This window comes from Ranitomeya imitator, chromosome 3 (genome assembly GCF_032444005.1).
Source record: "Ranitomeya imitator isolate aRanImi1 chromosome 3, aRanImi1.pri, whole genome shotgun sequence".
Classification (NCBI taxonomy): domain Eukaryota; kingdom Metazoa; phylum Chordata; class Amphibia; order Anura; family Dendrobatidae; genus Ranitomeya; species Ranitomeya imitator.
This window is the reverse complement of record NC_091284.1, coordinates 380,983,223-381,000,214: the sequence shown is the minus strand read 5'-3', so window position 1 is coordinate 381,000,214 and position 16,992 is coordinate 380,983,223. Positions and strand designations below refer to the sequence as shown.

Sequence of the window (16,992 nt, the reverse complement as noted above, 5' to 3'; positions counted from 1 at the left end):
TTTTTTCTCATAGAGTTGTATTAGCGCCAGATTGCGCCTGATAAAAAACGTATGAAACGTGTGGCTGCCGGATCCGTCAAAAAAGCCGTTTCCTCCAGATGCAAAACACATACAGAGGAACGGTTTTCCGTCTGGCAGAAACAGCTTTTCTGACAGATCCGGCAAAAAAATACCAGTCTGCAGCCGCCCCAGAAATGGCGCATCTGCAAGATGCGCCAATTCCGGTACTTAACCCCTCTCTTCCCGCTCCCGTGTAGCGGTGGGATATGGGGTAATAAGGGGTTAATGTCACCTTGCTATTGTAAGGTGACATTAAGACGGGTTAATAATGGAGAGGCGTCAATAAGAGGCCTATCCATTATTAATCCTAGTGTAGTGAAAGAGTTAAAAAAAATAATAATAAAGACACATCCAGAAAAAAAGTATTTTAATATTATTCATTTAACTATACTTACCATACTTCAGCGCCTGCAAAAAACGTAAAATAAACCGTATACTACCTGTCCGCCGTAGTCCAATTAATAATGAATGTCCGGGTGATGTCACTGCTCTATAGGACCTCAAGTGACACACTGACAGGAGACAATGGCTCCTGCAGTGCATCACTGAGAGGTTACTATAGTTCAGAGTCTCACTTTATGGCAAAAGCTGCGTGGGAACTTTCTCACACAGCAATGCCAAAAGTGAGACTAGGGACTGTTTTTACAGCGGCGGGGGAATACAGTGTGGAAGGATACCTTCCTCCCGTCATTGTATTCCTGGAGCCCCTAGAGAGTGGTCGCATCAGCTAATGCTGCTGTTCCCCACGGGAGATCGTCGTGGGACACTCGTGGATTTGTGCGGATCAGGGAGTCTAGTGTTTGCTTGTTATTTTAATATTTTTTTTTTTTACAGATGACACTGGCTTCGGGAAACAAAGCCAGAAGTGATGGTGAGTATGTACTTTGTTATATGTACTGTATGTCTATATGTAGGTAGTATGCATGTAGGTAGAATGCATGTAGGTAGAATGCATGCATGATAGAGATATATATATATATATATATATATATATATATATATATTGTATGTGTTATTTTTATTTTACATTCAACACATTAGCCGTATGATGCGACTACTACTGTCCCATCATTGGCTAATGTGTCAATCACTGTCATTGTAGCAGGCATAGCCCGATGGGACTTATTCCTATCGGACGATGCCTGCACACAGACACAAAGACCCCCGGCAGGCCCGCACAGACCCCCGAGGGGCCCATACAGACCCCTGAGAGGTCCGCACAGACACGCAGTCTCCGCCACGCACCGCCCACCACCGACATAATTTCAGCAGCCAATCACAGTCATGTCATTAGTTAACATGGCTAACATGCCTAACAGGATGTGCCCACACTTCTTAGGATCCTCATTGGCTGAATAGAATAAAACTGGCTCATTGCATTAGGGGAATTCCCGATTCCGGTATTAGACTGTAAAATTATCGAAACTCAGTATCGGAACTCCGATACAGTGAATATCGGCCGATACCCGATATTTGCAGTATCGGAATGCTCAACACTATTCATAAAATAAAAAGTAATGCATCCTGCATTGAACCATTGACCTTCATCAACTTTAAAAAGACAAGCCACAAACGCTTACCTTCAACAACATACACTTTGGTTAGTGGAAACTCAATACTTTTTGCCATTGTTTCTATACCTTCTTTTAATTCTCCCTCAGGAAGGGGGATAAACTTATCAAATAATGGAGCAATATAATCTGCATATATTGTTACCAGTACCTAGGAAAGAGGAATCAGGAAATCCATTATGCATCTTTGCTTACTGTGACCTTAGTATATCCATAGAGAGCAACAAACAAGTGGTCTTACCAAGGACACCACCAGAGTGAACAGCCATGCATAGATGAAGAAGTAATCTCCGCCGATCTTAATGATGTACAGCAAGAGAGAGGTGACGGGGAGAAGAATGCACTGAGTAACTAAGAACTTCTTAACCATATCCTTAAAAAAGAATCCAAGGGTCTGCAAAGAAAGACGGTTTTAGCAGAAACCTGACGGAATTCAAACAACTTGTCTCAACTGAATTCCTGATCTTGCTTATGGGAATGGTCTTATCTTTTCAACAGGAGCGGCGCGCACCGCTCCCCTGCGTTCCAGCTCCCGGCTTGCTTAGGGGGTGCACTCCTGACTAACAGTTTGGACCAGCAGTACTGTTATTCTGCTGGCCCAATCTGCACGCTCTCCATTGCTGCAATCTGACGCAGGCTTTGACTATGTAGCATTGGAGAAGATACACCGAAGATTCCCAAATGCAGATCAAGCCAGCCGCAGAGCTATTGGATAGAGCTTGTAAGCGTTGCGCTCCTTGCCTAGTACACCAGCCACCGCCATTAGACTACAAAAATTGCCATTAACCCTTTCACGCAGCAGCCCTTTTTCATTTTTGCATTTGTTTTTTTTTTTTGCTCCCCTTCTTCCCAGAGCCATAACTTTTTTATTTTTCCTACAATGTGAGGGTTTGTTTTTTTGCAGGACAGGTTGTACTTTTGTTTTGAACGACACCATTGGTTTTACCATATAGTGTACTCGAAAACTGGAGAAAAAAAAAAAAAAAAAAAAAAAAAAAAAATCGAAGTGCAGTGAAATTGCAAAAAAAGTGCAATTCCACAACTGATTTTTGGATTATTTTTTTTACCTTGTTCATCAAATGCTAAAACTGACCTGCCATTATGATTCTCCATGTCATTAGGAGTTCGTAGATATCAAATATGTATAGGTTGTTTTTTTATTTAAGCGGTGAAAAAAAAAAAAAAATTGTGCCATTTTCCGTGACCTGGGGCTGGGTGAGGGCTTATGTTTTGTGTGACCTTTTTTTTTTAATGATACCATTTGGGTGTGGATAAGATCTTTTGATCGCCCGATATTGCATTTTGGATACCCAAGGTCCTGCAATGCCTGCACATGAAGAAAGATATAGTGTATCAGAAAAACTATACTATATTTCTAATTGGAGATATTTGCTATTATTATATTACATATTGGGATAGGATCTTGGAGATGGGAATACCAAGTTCGAGTCCCCGCAGCTGCATGATTTGCCGCCTTTAGCCTCAACACATGTCGGGATTCCTTAACAAAAAGGCAATCCCCACGTGTTAAGGCTGTCTAAAAGCCGCAAAACTTGCAGCTGCGGAGACTCAAACATAATATACAAGCATGCCACTCAGATAACACCTTATCCAAGCAAGATCACCCATCACTAGTATAGATGGATTTGTCACCCTGCACAAGAATCCCTAAATTATGTGAAACACGCCAAGTGTCCTTGTAAGTATTACAAGTACCGTATATCTGAAAGCATACTTGATCAAAATTGTGTTATCAGAATATATTTGTATAATAAGAATATAAAAGATTTATCAATGGTGTAAACTTACAAGTCAGTTATCCATAGAAAAACAACTCACAAATCAGTACCCCGATACAGAAGATAAAGCTAAAATGTTACAGACAATGACTGAAGTATTCAAAAGAATAGGTCTTACCTGCTGGTTGAAGCCATGTTTTTCTTCAATCACAAAAGTATTATATAAGCTCCACGGGAGGCCGGTCAGGGAGCTGAAAAGGGTGGCAAGGAGTAGGAACACCAAGGAATGAACTATCTAAAAAGAAAAGGATAAAGATTAAACCAGCTGTCTGTGTACGACTTTCCATTGCATATTTTGTATTTAAAGGGAACCTGTCACCCCCAAAATCGAGGGTGAGCTAAGCCCACCGGCATCAGGGGCTTATCTCCAGCATTCTGTAATGCTGTAGATAGGCCCCCGATGTATCCTGAAAGGTAAGAAAAAGAGGTTAGATTATACTCACCTGAGCAGGCAGTCCGATCCGATGGGTGTCACGGTCCGGGGCCTCCCATCTTCATCAGATAACGTCCTCTTCTGGTCTTCACGCTGCGGCTCCGGCGCAGGCGTACTTTGTCTGCCCTGTTGAGGGCAGAGCAAAGTACTGTAGGGAGCAGGAACTGGGCCTATCTGACCTTTCCCGGCGCCTGCGCACTGCAGTACTTTGCTCTGCCCTCAACAGGGCAGACAAAGTACGCCTGCGCCGGAGCGTGAAGACCAGAAGAGGACGTCATCTGATGAAGATGGGAGGCACCAGACCGGACCGCGACACCCATCGGACCAGACCGGGACCGCCACAGCCCCTGGGTGAGTATAATCTAACCTCTTTTTCTTATCTTTCAGGATACATTGGGGGCTTATCTACAGCATTACAGAATTCTGTGGATAAGCCCCTGATGCTGGTGGGCTTAGCTCACCCTCGATTTTGGGGGGAGACAGGTTCCCTTTAAAGAGTAACTAGTTTAAATTCGTATTTCATAGATCTATAGTACACATGGAAAGGAGAGACCCTAATCTGAGAAATCTGCTGCTTTCACCTCCTAGACTAATCATTGATTCCCAAAATTTTGATTTCACATGTAAAAATCAGGATTCGGTGAAGACAAGACTTTTGAATTACTGAGATAGGAGAGGATAGCTGCTGATGATGAGATTCTATGTAGATGGGAGAGGGGAGAAGGCAAGAGTTCTGTCTCTATCTCCTTTCTCCTCCAGCATTCACTCTCCATAGAATCTCATCAGCAGCAATTGTCATCTCCTATATCAGCAATGTAAAATATGACTTGCCACTGATGAGATTCTATGGAGTGAAAGTGCGGGTGCAGGAGAAAGGAGCTAGAGACAAAGCTCTTGCCTCCTCCTCCCATCTACTTAGAAGATGATAGTTGCGTCTGAATATATTCTATTTCAGTAATGTACAAATCTGTCTTCAGATATCAGTGCCAAGTGTTCAGTACTTCACACAACCTTATCAAAAAGAGAACGTTACACAATCTTCATTAAGAAATCGCTCACCTCATATTCGGGGCTGTAGCCTGCACGATCCAGAAGTTGCTCAGATACATTCCAAAGGAAAGGAATACCACCGAGAACAAGGATGAGCTGTACACAGATGACAAATATTACAAATAGAAGTCTAACAAAGAAAAAAAACACTGAAGATACATCTGCTTCTTACAAGGGTTTGCACAGAACCAAATCAAATGGTTATTTTGAAGTGTATGGGGGACTCAGCAGAAAAAGGTGAAAACTGGTGACAGGTTCCTTTTAAACTGTTTATGCCAGAATTCTGAGTTCGGCAACTTTTGGCATTTTTCACGACAACTTTCACCAGCGCCGCCAAAACGGATGGAGCTGGGATGGGCCTGACGCCACACACTATCCAATTCATGATGATCTGTGGCTTATCCTATGCCACAAAGTCAGAGTGTGGAGTAAGCCACTTATCAGATGCGCCAAACTCATCAAGAGGCATGAGCATTTTAACGGAATCAGAAGCTTTTGTCACCTAGACACCTGTATCCAAGCAGGGATGACAGATCGGCTAAGATCACATTGTATACTATGTAATGGCTCCTGAACTGGACACAGTAGCCTAGGAGAGAAAGCACAACACTGCCCTTTTTAAAGTCAGAATCTGCAATATAAGTCAATTAGAAAGATTATTTGCGCACACTCCTGCACCATATACACAGACTACGAACCGAGTAGATGCAGCATTCTAGAGAACTTACTGTGCCTTCTGCCTCAGAGTATAATCCAGACCAGAAACTGAATGTACTTTTATCAAGCTGATACAATCGAGACTTCTCAAAGGTTTCAGGATCCATAATATTACCAAGTTCTGCTGGTACATGTCTTGTGGCTTGATAAATCTTACGCTGAAATAAATAGGAGTCAAAGAGGTTACTAAATACCTTTGTACATTCATAGGCAAAGTGACATTCAAGTAACAGCCGCTATTGAAGCCCTAAATGTTAGAGGAATGTGGGTTATACAAAGCAGGGAAATATTATATTTGGCTAGTTCTGGGCAAACAAAAATCAAGTTTGAGAAAAATATAGTTACTTACCGATAACGGCATTTCTCTGACCCCATGACAGCACCACACAGAGAGGGGATCCACCCCCAGGGACAGGAAACCTACAGATAAAAAGGCGGTACCACTCTTCCGCATCAGTTGTTTACAGAGCACTAAAGGAACTTTCAGATAGAAGTCATCATTTATTATATTAAATATTTATATTATTACTGAACGGCAGCACCGCGTGACGATTTTCTAACTGTATAACTAAAACAAACACATTGGATGTTGACACCCACACACGAAGAGAGGGAATGGACGGGTGCCGTCATGGGGTCAGAGAAATACCGTTATCAGCAAGTAACTATATTTTTCTCTCTCCCCCCCCATGATGGCACCACAGAAAGAATTGCAGAGACATGCAGACTAGGGTGGGATCACCGCCTCCAGAAACCTTTTGCCAAAAATAAAATCTGAAGAGGAGACTAGATCCAGTCAATAGTGGTTGAAAAAATGTAGAGGGAGACGACCAAGTAACGGCTCTACATATGTGTTCTATCGAGGCTCCGGCTCTTTTCGACCAGGAAGTTGCCACTGATCTTGCTGAGTGAGCCATAATTTTCTCCGGAACATCCGCTCCATGAGAGGAGTATGACAGTGCGATAGCATCCCTTATCCACAATCTACAATCTGGTTTCCGCCCCCATCACTCAACTGAGACTGCCCTGACCAAAATCACTAACGACCTACTTACCGCCAAAGCTACTGGACAATACTCTGTACTCCTCCTTCTAGACCCGTCCTCTGCTTTCGACACAGTTGACCACTGCCTCCTACTACAGATCCTCTCCTCCTTTGGCATCAAAGACCTCGCCCTATCCTGGATCGCCTCGTACCTTTCCAACCGCACATTCAGCGTCTCCCACTCCCATACTACCTCCTCATCCCACCCTCTCTCTGTTGGAGTCCCCCAAGGCTCTGTTCTAGGACCCCTACTCTTCTCAATCTATACACTTGGCTTGGGACAACTCATAAAGTCCCATGGATTCCAGTACCACCTCTATGCTGACGACACTCAGATCTACCTCTCTGGCCCAGACGTCACCGCTCTGCTGTCCAGAATCCCAGAGTGCCTATCAGCCATATCCTCCTTCTTCTCCTCTCGCTTCCTCAAACTCAATGTGGACAAATCTGAACTCCTCATCTTTCCTCCATCCCACAAATCTTCCTTACTTGACCTATCTATCGCAGTCAATGACATCATGCTTTCCCCTGTAACCGAAGTCCGCTGCCTCGGAGTAACCTTCGACTCTGCCCTGTCCTTCAAACCACACATCCAAGCTCTTTCCACCTCCTGTCGCCTCCAGCTCAAAAATATCTCCAGGATCCGTCCTTTCCTCAACCCCCAATCTACTAAAATGCTTGTGCACGCCCTCATCATTTCCCGCCTTGACTACTGCAACATCCTTATCTGTGGCCTCCCTGCTAACACCCTTGCACCTCTCCAGTCCATCCTTAACTCTGCTGCCCGACTAATCCATCTCTCTCCTCGCTACTCCTCCGCTTCCCCCTCTGCAAATCTCTTCACTGGCTCCCATTCCCTCAGCGTATCCAGTTCAAATTGCTAATACTGACCTACAAAGCCATCCACAACCTGTCTCCTCCATATATCTCTGAACTAATCTCTCGATATCTTCCCTCACGTGACCTCCGGTCCTCCCAAGACCTCCTTCTCTCCTTCACACTTATTCGCTCCTCATCCAATCGCCTCCAAGACTTCTCCCGAATATCCCCCATCCTCTGGAACTCTCTGCCCCAACACGTCCGACTATCAACCACAGTCGGATCCTTCAGACGGAACCTGAAAACTCATCTCTTCAGGAAAGCCTACAGCCTGCACTGACACCACTGCTGCCTCATCACCAACGAAGCTACCGCCTCACCAACACCGGAGCTCCTGCAACCCTCAACCTACTGTCTCCTTCCCCATAATCCTGTAGAATGTAAGCCCGCAAGGGCAGGGTCCTCGCCCCTCTGTATCAGTCCGTCATTGTTAGTTTGTTTACTGTATGTGATATTTGTAACTTGTATGTAACCCCTTCTCATGTACAGCACCATGGAATCAATGGTGCTATATAAATAAATAATAATAATAATAATAATTCACCTTGCAAGTGTACTCTTGGATGCTTTCCGCCCTTTGCACAGTCCCTGAAAGCAGATAAAAAGACACTGGTCCTTCCTACACTCCTGTGTTGCTGCTAGATACTGGACTAAGCATCTCCTCACGTCTAGGGTGTGTAAAGCTTCCTATCATTTTTAGGGTTAGGACAGAAAGCAGGGAGAGATATCTCCTGGGCCCTATGAAAAGAGATGCCACTTTAGGAATGTAAGCCGGGTCAATTTTAAGGACCACTATATCCTCCAGAACCTGGGTGAAAGCCGGCTATGCCGAAAGAGCCTGAATATCGCTGACCCAGCGTGCTGAAGTTAAAGCTACTAGCAAGGAGATTTTAAGGGACAATAGTTTCAGCAAGGCGTCTGATAGAGGTTCAAAAGGGTATTTCGTTAGGGCTGAGGCTGTGTGCACACATTCAGGATTAGTCTCTTTTTTTCGCAATAAAAACGCTTTAAACACATACATTAAGCATCCCATCATTTTTAACGCATTCTGCAATTTTTGTGCACATGATACATTTTTTCTGCGAAAAAAAAAAAAAGCATCGTGGTAAAAAAACGCAGCATGTTCATTAATTTTGCGGATTTTTCACGTTTTTCCCCCTATTTAATGCATTGGGAAGCTCTGGAAAAAAAACATGCGGACTTCCTGCAGAAAAAGTCCGGTTTTGTTTAGGAAAATTCTGCAGAAAATCCTGAACGTGTGCACATAGCCTGAGAGCAGAAAATTCAGATCCCAGGGGGGAACCCCTCGGGATAAGAAGGGTTCGGATCTACTTGCTAAATCTAGCTACCCACTAGTTCCCAGCCAAGTTATAATTATACAGGGCACCTAGTGCTGCAACCTGAACTTTTAAAGCATTTGTGGCTAGTCCTTTCTCTATACCCTTCTGTTAAAACTCTAATATAGAGGTTACTGAAACCTCCCCACCCCAGGAAGCACCTGACACTGATATGAATTTTGTCCAGATTCTACCATATGTTTTGGTAGTTACCGGTTTCCTACTTTTTTTGAAGGGTGCCAATTAAATTTGGGGCAAACCCTTTATTGCTTAAAAGTGATCTTTCAAGTTCCATGCTGTCAAGTGTAAGTTTTTTACTTGTGGATGGATCACAGGCCCTTGGGAAAGGAGGTCCAGAAGAACCCAAGGATCTGAGGTGGACAGCATTTTTAACCATGAAAACCATGGCCTCTTTGGCCAGAATGGAGCTATTAGAATTACCGTATTTTTCAGACTACAAGACGCACTTTTTCCCCCCCAAAAAAGGGGGGAAAATGGGGGGGGTGCGTCTAATAGTCGCAATGCAGGCTTACCGTGGTGGCAGAGGTGCGGCGGCAGAGGAGGCGCAGTAAGCGGGGTCCCTTTCTCCGGTGAGGTGATGCAGCAGCCCGGTAAGCAGCAGAGCCGGGTGAATCCTGTTGTTATCGGTGGTGGCGGCCATTTTCCTGAGGCCGCGCGTGCGCAGATGGAGCGCTCTGCTTCCTGGGGCTTCAGGAAAATGGCCGCCGCGATCTCCATCTGCGCACGCGCGGCCGCCACCACCGATAACAACAGGATTCACCGGCTCTGCTGCATCACCTCACCGGAGAAAGGGACCCCGCTTACTGCGAATCCTCTGCCGCCACACCTCTGCCACCGCAGGATTCAACCAGCTCTGCTGCTTACCGGGCTGCTGCATCACCATACAGGGGAAAGGGACCCCTCTCACGCCATACCTCTCATTGCGCATCCTCATCCCATCACCTCCTCATCCCAGCACCTCCTCATCCCAGCACCTCCTCATCCCAGCACCTCCCCACCTCTGCCGACACCATGCCTCCTGTGACCCTGCTCTGCCACCGCCAGCCCTCAGGTAAGATACTGTAAATTCGGACAATAAGACGGACCCCCATCTTATAAAAAAAAAAAAAATCTTTTTTTCTGCAATTTTCACCCCAAATTTGGGGTGCGCCTTATGGTCCGGTGCGTCTTATAGTCCGAAAAATACGGTACTCTCGCCTTCTACTCAGGACTGTTGGTATCAGGACTATGGGTGGAAAGGTGTAGACTAAGTGGGAATCCCAGGGTATCATGAGGGCATCGAGAGCAACAGGGTTTCCGTGGGGATCTATGGAGCAGGTGGTTTTGAGTTTTCGGTTCTTGTGCTTTGCAAACAAGTCTGTCTGGATGACCCCATGCCCTCGTGATTTGGTCGAATACCGACTGTTTCAGTTCCCATTCGCCCTGTCTTAGTTGGGTTTGACTCAGGTAGTCTGCTGTTTGATTTTCTGACCCCTTTATGTGTAGTGTCGACAAGGAACTCAGGTTGTATTCGGCAATCTGAAAATTTGATCTTGTTACCTTCATCAAAGAGTGGGATCTGGTGCCCCCCTGGTGGCTTAAATATGCCACCACTGCTTGATTGTCCGAAAATATTCTTACATGGTGGAATCTTAGAGAACTCAAAAAGGGACCAGGGCAAATTTCACGGCCAGAAGCTCCTTCAAGTTTGAGGATGCAAGACTCACCCCTTCTTCCCAAACCCCTTGGGCTAACTGTCCGGATAGGTGAGCCCCCCACTCTCTGGGACCAGCATCGGTTGTCAAAGTTTTTGAAATTGATAGTGTCCAGAGAACCCCCCCCCCCCAAATGATATTGTTTGTATTTGTCAACCACTGTAGTGAAAGGGCTGTTTCAGGTTGAAATGTCCAACCGCCCTTCTAAATTCCCTTTTAGGGAATCTTCCGCTGCCAATATTTCCACTGTAATTTCCTGGAATGGCCCTGAACCCACTGGAAAGCCGGGATGCAAGAAGTCATAGTGCCTAGGAGTGACATAACCTTTCGTAGGGTAGTGGAGGGAAAAGCTATTGCTCGGGATGCTAGCTCCATCATATTCTGGACCTTACAATCCGGGAGTCTGCATTCCTGAGTGTTTGAGTCCAGCAGTGTACCCAATTACTCCTGTATTTGGCAAGGCACGGTTTGGGATTTTGACAAGTTTAGCATCTAACCTAGATTTGGGAGACCCGACATAACTTTGGTTAGTTGGTCTTTGCAGTGGCGTGGGGAATGGCCTATTATAAGGAGGTCGTCCAGATACAGTACAATCAAAATATTTTGTTCTCTTAAATGAGCCATCACCTCTGCCATTATTTTTGTGAAGATTCTCGGGGCGATAGCTAATCCGAATGGAAGGGCTGTACATTGAAAGTGCCTTATCGCCCCCTGAATTATGACTGCTATCCTGAGGAATTTCCGATAATTTTTGTGGATGGGGACGTGATAATATGCATCTTTTAGGTTTAGTACTGTCATAAAAGAGGAGGGAAACAGCATTTTTACTGCAGATTTTATTGTCTCCATTCTGAAAGAATGTGTAAGCATTTGTTTAATTTTTTTAAATTTGTGATTGTCCTTAGAGTCCCATCTGGCTTTTTCCTTAGAGAAAAAATAAATAAATAAAAAATAATTTCGGAGAATAAAATCCCTCGTCTTCTTCTTGATGAGGAACCTCCTGGAGAACATTTTTCCCCACTAGCCCTAGAATTTCCTGTTGAAGGGCCAGCTGTTCTTCTCTTACCGGTCTTTGGGGGGGGTCACTGAGGAATGGTGAGGATGGTAAAGGAATTTTAGCTTTAGTCCCAAATTTATTATGTTTTTTATCCAAGCCCTGTTGGATATCTTTTCCCAGGCTGGGAGAAGAAAACGTAACCTCCCCCCACCTGGGGAACACCCTCATTGGGATTGAGTTTTGGGGTGTTAGGTTTGTTAAACACGAACCTCTTGGTTTTGTTTCTTTTATCCACCCATCCTTCCTGGGAACTTTCTCCCCATTTTTGGGGGGGCTTTATGTTTCCAAATTTTCTACCTCAAAAGTGCCGTTTGTATGGGTACCCAAATAGATTAGGAAAGGACTTCTTTTTATCCGTTGCTTTATCTAATATATCAACTAGGGTGGGCCCGAACAGAAATTCGCCTTCGCAGGGGATAGAACACAACGTTGACTTAGTTTCAAGGTCTCCTGACCAAGTTTTAAGCTATAAGGCCCGTCTGGCTGCATTTGAAAAAGAACCAGCCCTGGCGGCCAATCTAACGGAATCTGCGGAGGCGTCTGCTAAAAAGGCTGCCGCCCCCTCATTATAGGGACCGTATTTAAAATTGTGTCTCTAGGGGCCTTCTTCAATTGTTTCCAATTGGTCCAGCCATATCATTAAGGCTCTAGCTGTTCACGTAGCTGCAACAGCAGGCTTCAGACCACCCCCCGCAGTTTCCCAGGCACCTTTTAAGAAAAAGTCTGCTTTTTTGCCCATGGGATCTTTTAATGTTCCCATGTCTTCGAATGGGAGAGCACATTTTTTTGGAGGCTTTAGCGATAGCTATGTCTAATTTTGGCGCTTTCCCCAGGAGCACTTAGGATCCTCAAGGGGGTATTTTCTTTTGGGGGTGAGAAGGCCTTTTTCCTCTTGTTTTTTTCCATTCTTTCTTAATTAGTTCTTGAACTTTATTGTTTAGTGGGAAAGATCTTCTGGATTTTTGTTCGAGCCCGCTAAACATTATATCTTAAATAGATTTATTTGGTAGGGAGTCTACGAGGCCCATAGTGGATCTAACTATTTTTATCAAGTTATCTATTTCAGTTATTGGGAAACAACCCCGACAGTCCTCCGAAGAGGATGAGGAAGCAGACAGAAGTTTGAGAATTATCGGACCCTGACTCGCTCCTGCTATCTGAACTGCTGGATTCAAACGGGGGAAATGAATTTAGTTGTGACTTTTTTCAACGTCTTTTTTAAGGATTTAAGTGAATTCTCCACCTGATCTTTAATAAGGGACCTGAGACTTTCAGCAAAATTTGGTGCCTCCTCCGAAACTACTTGCTGGGTGCAAGATTTACATAGTCTCTTCACCCAAGTAGTGGGTAGATCCCCTGCACATAACGCGCATGCAATGTGTTTGGTCTTGCTGACACATTTCTTCCCCTATAAAAGAAGAGGAATAGGCCATAATTATGAAAGGTGACTTTCACAAAGTCCACTTACCAGCCAGCAGAGAACGGAAGGGTACCGGATGTGAAGACTCTTTACACGGATTTTCTTTGCCGCTGACGACTGTGCTAGGGCTCTTACTATGTTGAGAGCCTAAACAGTTGCTGCTGTGTCTGTGTGAAGGATCCTTCACCGTCCGTCTCTGATGCTGCAGTGGCTGCTGCCGAAGGCTTCGCCGCGTGAAATCCTGGCTGGGAGAGTTGCCCGAAGGGCCCTGCCAACCCGGGAGCTCCTGGTCGCTCATGCCTGCTTGGGGATGGCGACTTACTGAGAAGCAGCTTCCTAGGGCTGCACCTGGCTTAAAAGATGCCTTTCCCGGACCTTCCCCAGCCTCTATTTCACCAAGGGACCACTGTAGGCCTTCTTTACAGCGTTCCCAGTAATGCACTGCGTGCCCGACGTCATCGGGATCCCATGCATGCGCAGTACCTGTCTTCCAGAGATGCATTGCGGGCAGGATCTCACTCGTGCACCCTCTAGTTCTGGAGCTCCGGAACAGATGCAGCCATGAGGGACGCCACGCGGACACCGGGACAGGTGGTCTTTACCTCCATCTTCTGCCACCTCTCCCCTCACACCCCGGCGGTGGCGCTTAGGGAACCGCGCCAGGCAAGGCAGGGAACCCCCCACCAGAACTGGACTGATCGGCCCTGGATCCAAGCTTTGGAAAAGAGGTACGTGCTGTATGGTTCCCTTGGGACAGGAAACCAACTGATGCAGAAGAGGGGTACCGCCTTTTTATCTGTAGGTTTCTTTTCCTGACGGGGCGGATCCCCTCTCTCTCCGTGGTGCGGTCATGGGGGGAGAGAGAAAATCATATATTTATTGGCGAAGATCTGAAGCTTATACAAGTACATTTCTGTTCACATCTTCATTGAAGGCCCCATCTTGATCATCAATTGATGTCCATCAGGTGTTGGACTCGCTATGGTTGAATTACTAACACAAATGAGTAAAATAAAAAGTATCTTCTCTACCATCTAACAGAATCTTCTGTATGAAGCAGTTACTTCCATAATTTGGATATTATACAGTACAGACCAGAAGTTTGGACACACCTCATTCAAAGATTTTTCTGTATTTTCATGACTATGAAAATTGGACATTCACACTGAAGGCATCAAAACTATGAATTAACACATGTGGCATTATATACTTAACAAAAAAGTGTGAAACAACTGAAATTGTATCTTATATTCTAGGTTCTTCAAAGTAGCCACCTTTTGCTTTGATGACTGCTTTGCACACTCTTGGCACACGCTTTGGCTTCAATGACAAGCATAAGAGTCTACTGCAGACCCCCGTTGGCATGGCAATCCATCCACCTCCTGTTATCATGTGACAGGGGCGCCGATGGGCTGCGTTAGAGACGTGCTTCCGGCATGCTCATGTTAAATGCCGCAGGGTTTGACAGCGGCATTGAACATGTTAACAGCCACGTGTGGATAGGTGAGTGAAGAACGTTCCCACTCAACTTTTCGAAAATTGTGCCATGTAAATGGAGATTGTTCGCGAAAAGAAGGAGTGGAAATTCAAGTCCTAAATCGGATTGTGTTCCAAGGTAAAACATACTTCAGAAGCAGTTGGAGATGCTTGCACAATCCTTTATGAATTAATGCACTTAACAAATATTATCAGTTATGGGATTTGAGAGCTGAACACTGATACACTTCAGATCTGAGCACAGCGCATGATGTTACGATATAACAACCGCTATGCAACCATTCCATTTAAGATTCCCATCCTATAGAAACACTTGTCGGACATTGCTGGTCATGAGATACGGTCACATCGTTCACATGATTATTTTATGCCAGCCCTTCATGACCGGTGAGGGATCAGACGGAAAACACCCCACCCATCTTGATAATGAATAGGCCAAAATGCTAGTATAAAAAGTCACTTAAAGACCAGGCCATAGTTTGCAGTTTTAGCTTCCATTTCATTACTATAGCTCCCGATTATTCAGGGTTTTTTTCTGTTAAATCTTCCATAAGATTTCAGATAGGAGCCTTTTTAGTGCCAATTTTTATGGTTTTTACCAAGAGCGGGACCAAGAGCCAGACAAAGTACGCCTGCGCCGGAGCCGCGGCGTGAAGACCAGAAGAGGACGTCATGGAATGAAGATAGGAGGCGCCGCAGCGGACCAGAGACACCCATTTGACCGGACCGCAGCGGGACCGCCCCTGGGTGAGTATAATCTAATGTCTTTTTCTCCTCCTTCAGGATACATCGGGGGCTTATCTACAGCATTACAGAATGCTGTAGATAAGCCCCTGATGACGGATAGCTTACCTCACCATCGATTTTGGGGGTGAGAGGTTCCCTTTAAGGGAAAATAAGGAATATTCAGGGGAGCAGTGGGAATAAAATAAGAGCAAACAGTGGCCACTTCTGACCTGTGATAAGTCCTCTACGAATCCCGCCAGAAGCACTTCTCTATAGGAATTAAAAAATGGTTTGGTTTATTTTCGGAGTCAGGGAGAAACAAAAGGGTTTCCCCCCACCGCCCATTAATACCCATTTAAAGGGATTGTGCCACCCCCAGTGATAGATATATTCTATTAATATTGGCAAACAGGTAATAGAAATATGAGGGTATGTGCACACGTAGAATGATCCTCTGCGGATTCCACCTGCGGTTTTCTATTATGGAGCAGGTGTAAACCACTGCGGATTCCGCACAAAGAATTAACATGCTGCGGAATGTAAACCGCTGCGTTTCCGCGTGTGCGTGAGCACAGTGTTTTCTGTTTCCCATAGGTTTACATTGTACTGTAAACTCATGGGAAACTGCTGCGGATCCGCAGCAAAATCTGCATCGTGTGCACAGAGCCTGACACTGGTCCCACCTGTATGTCTCATATTAACGGTCTTGTGGTGAATAAATGCTGCAAGAGATCTCTGCCTCCTCTTAATATTTCTCAGCACCATGATCATTAATATGCGGCAGACAGGTAGGACCAGTGTAACATTTCTATCACCCGCATTAATAGTTCATATACATCCCGGGGGTGACAGGTTCCCATTAATGGCGCCTCGGCACAGATGGGCGGCCTCGGACCACCAGGGCTTTAGGTACAGAGTCCAGACATGTCTATGGTAAAGGCATAATGGCAGTCAGTCCCCCCCCCGCAGGGAGCTTGTATGGTGTCTCTCCCCACCTACACCCACTAGTGGGGCTGTGCCTGCCACCCAGCTACACCTGATCACAAACAATGAGGGGTGCACTAACAGCAGCCCCCCGTGCCCTGGGAGACCCCACAGCATGCAGTCAGGACCCACAAGGAAGGAGACTCCTGGCCCTTGCTAATGGACAGACCAGCACGGCCGTGGAGGGGTTAACGCCGTACCAACACAAGCACCCTTTCATTCCCGTAACAGGGCCTAACAGAGTGACAAAGCACACAGCGCCACTCACCTGCCTTCTGGCCAGATAAGCCTCCCATATGTAAACGACCCATGAGAACAGCAGCACCGAGCAGAAGATCTGCCGCTCCACGGACATATCGGCCAGCAGCACCATGGTCACGGCAACCGGAAAGTGAGCAGACACCGGTCTGGAAGCGAAAGCGAACCTGCTGAGCTCTGATTGGTTAACAGCCGGAGATCCTGGTAAAGAAAGGTCTCTTCAGCCCCAGCTCGCTGACTTCTGATTGGCCGACTTCTCAGCGTTCCAGGGCCATGATTGGTGCAGCTCACTTCCGGTTATTTAGTGTGCGCCTCCAGTGACGTCACGACCTGACTGCGGCATAATTCTGACAAGGAGGTGTGTACTAGTGTCAGTAGCAGATGCTGCCAGTGTCATCTGCATGGGCTCATGTGAGGGGAGCTCTGAGGAGCATTGTGCTGCTG

General features: G+C 45.7%; 1 protein-coding gene across 1 annotated transcript in view; it reads right to left on the bottom strand.

The window, feature by feature from the left end:
* The window catches only part of ZMPSTE24 (zinc metallopeptidase STE24), a 32,406-nt gene extending 15,661 nt beyond the window's left edge, over positions 1–16,745 (bottom strand). The window contains exons 1-6 of the mRNA XM_069756962.1: positions 16,559–16,745; positions 5,642–5,788; positions 4,923–5,009; positions 3,549–3,665; positions 1,873–2,025; positions 1,641–1,782 (exon numbers count right to left, since the gene is read on the bottom strand). Coding sequence (XP_069613063.1) covers positions 1,641–1,782; positions 1,873–2,025; positions 3,549–3,665; positions 4,923–5,009; positions 5,642–5,788; positions 16,559–16,663 — 751 coding nt within the window. The 5' untranslated portion in view covers positions 16,664–16,745. The remainder of the gene's footprint in view (positions 1–1,640; positions 1,783–1,872; positions 2,026–3,548; positions 3,666–4,922; positions 5,010–5,641; positions 5,789–16,558) is intronic.
* Positions 16,746–16,992: the final 247 nt, after the last annotated feature.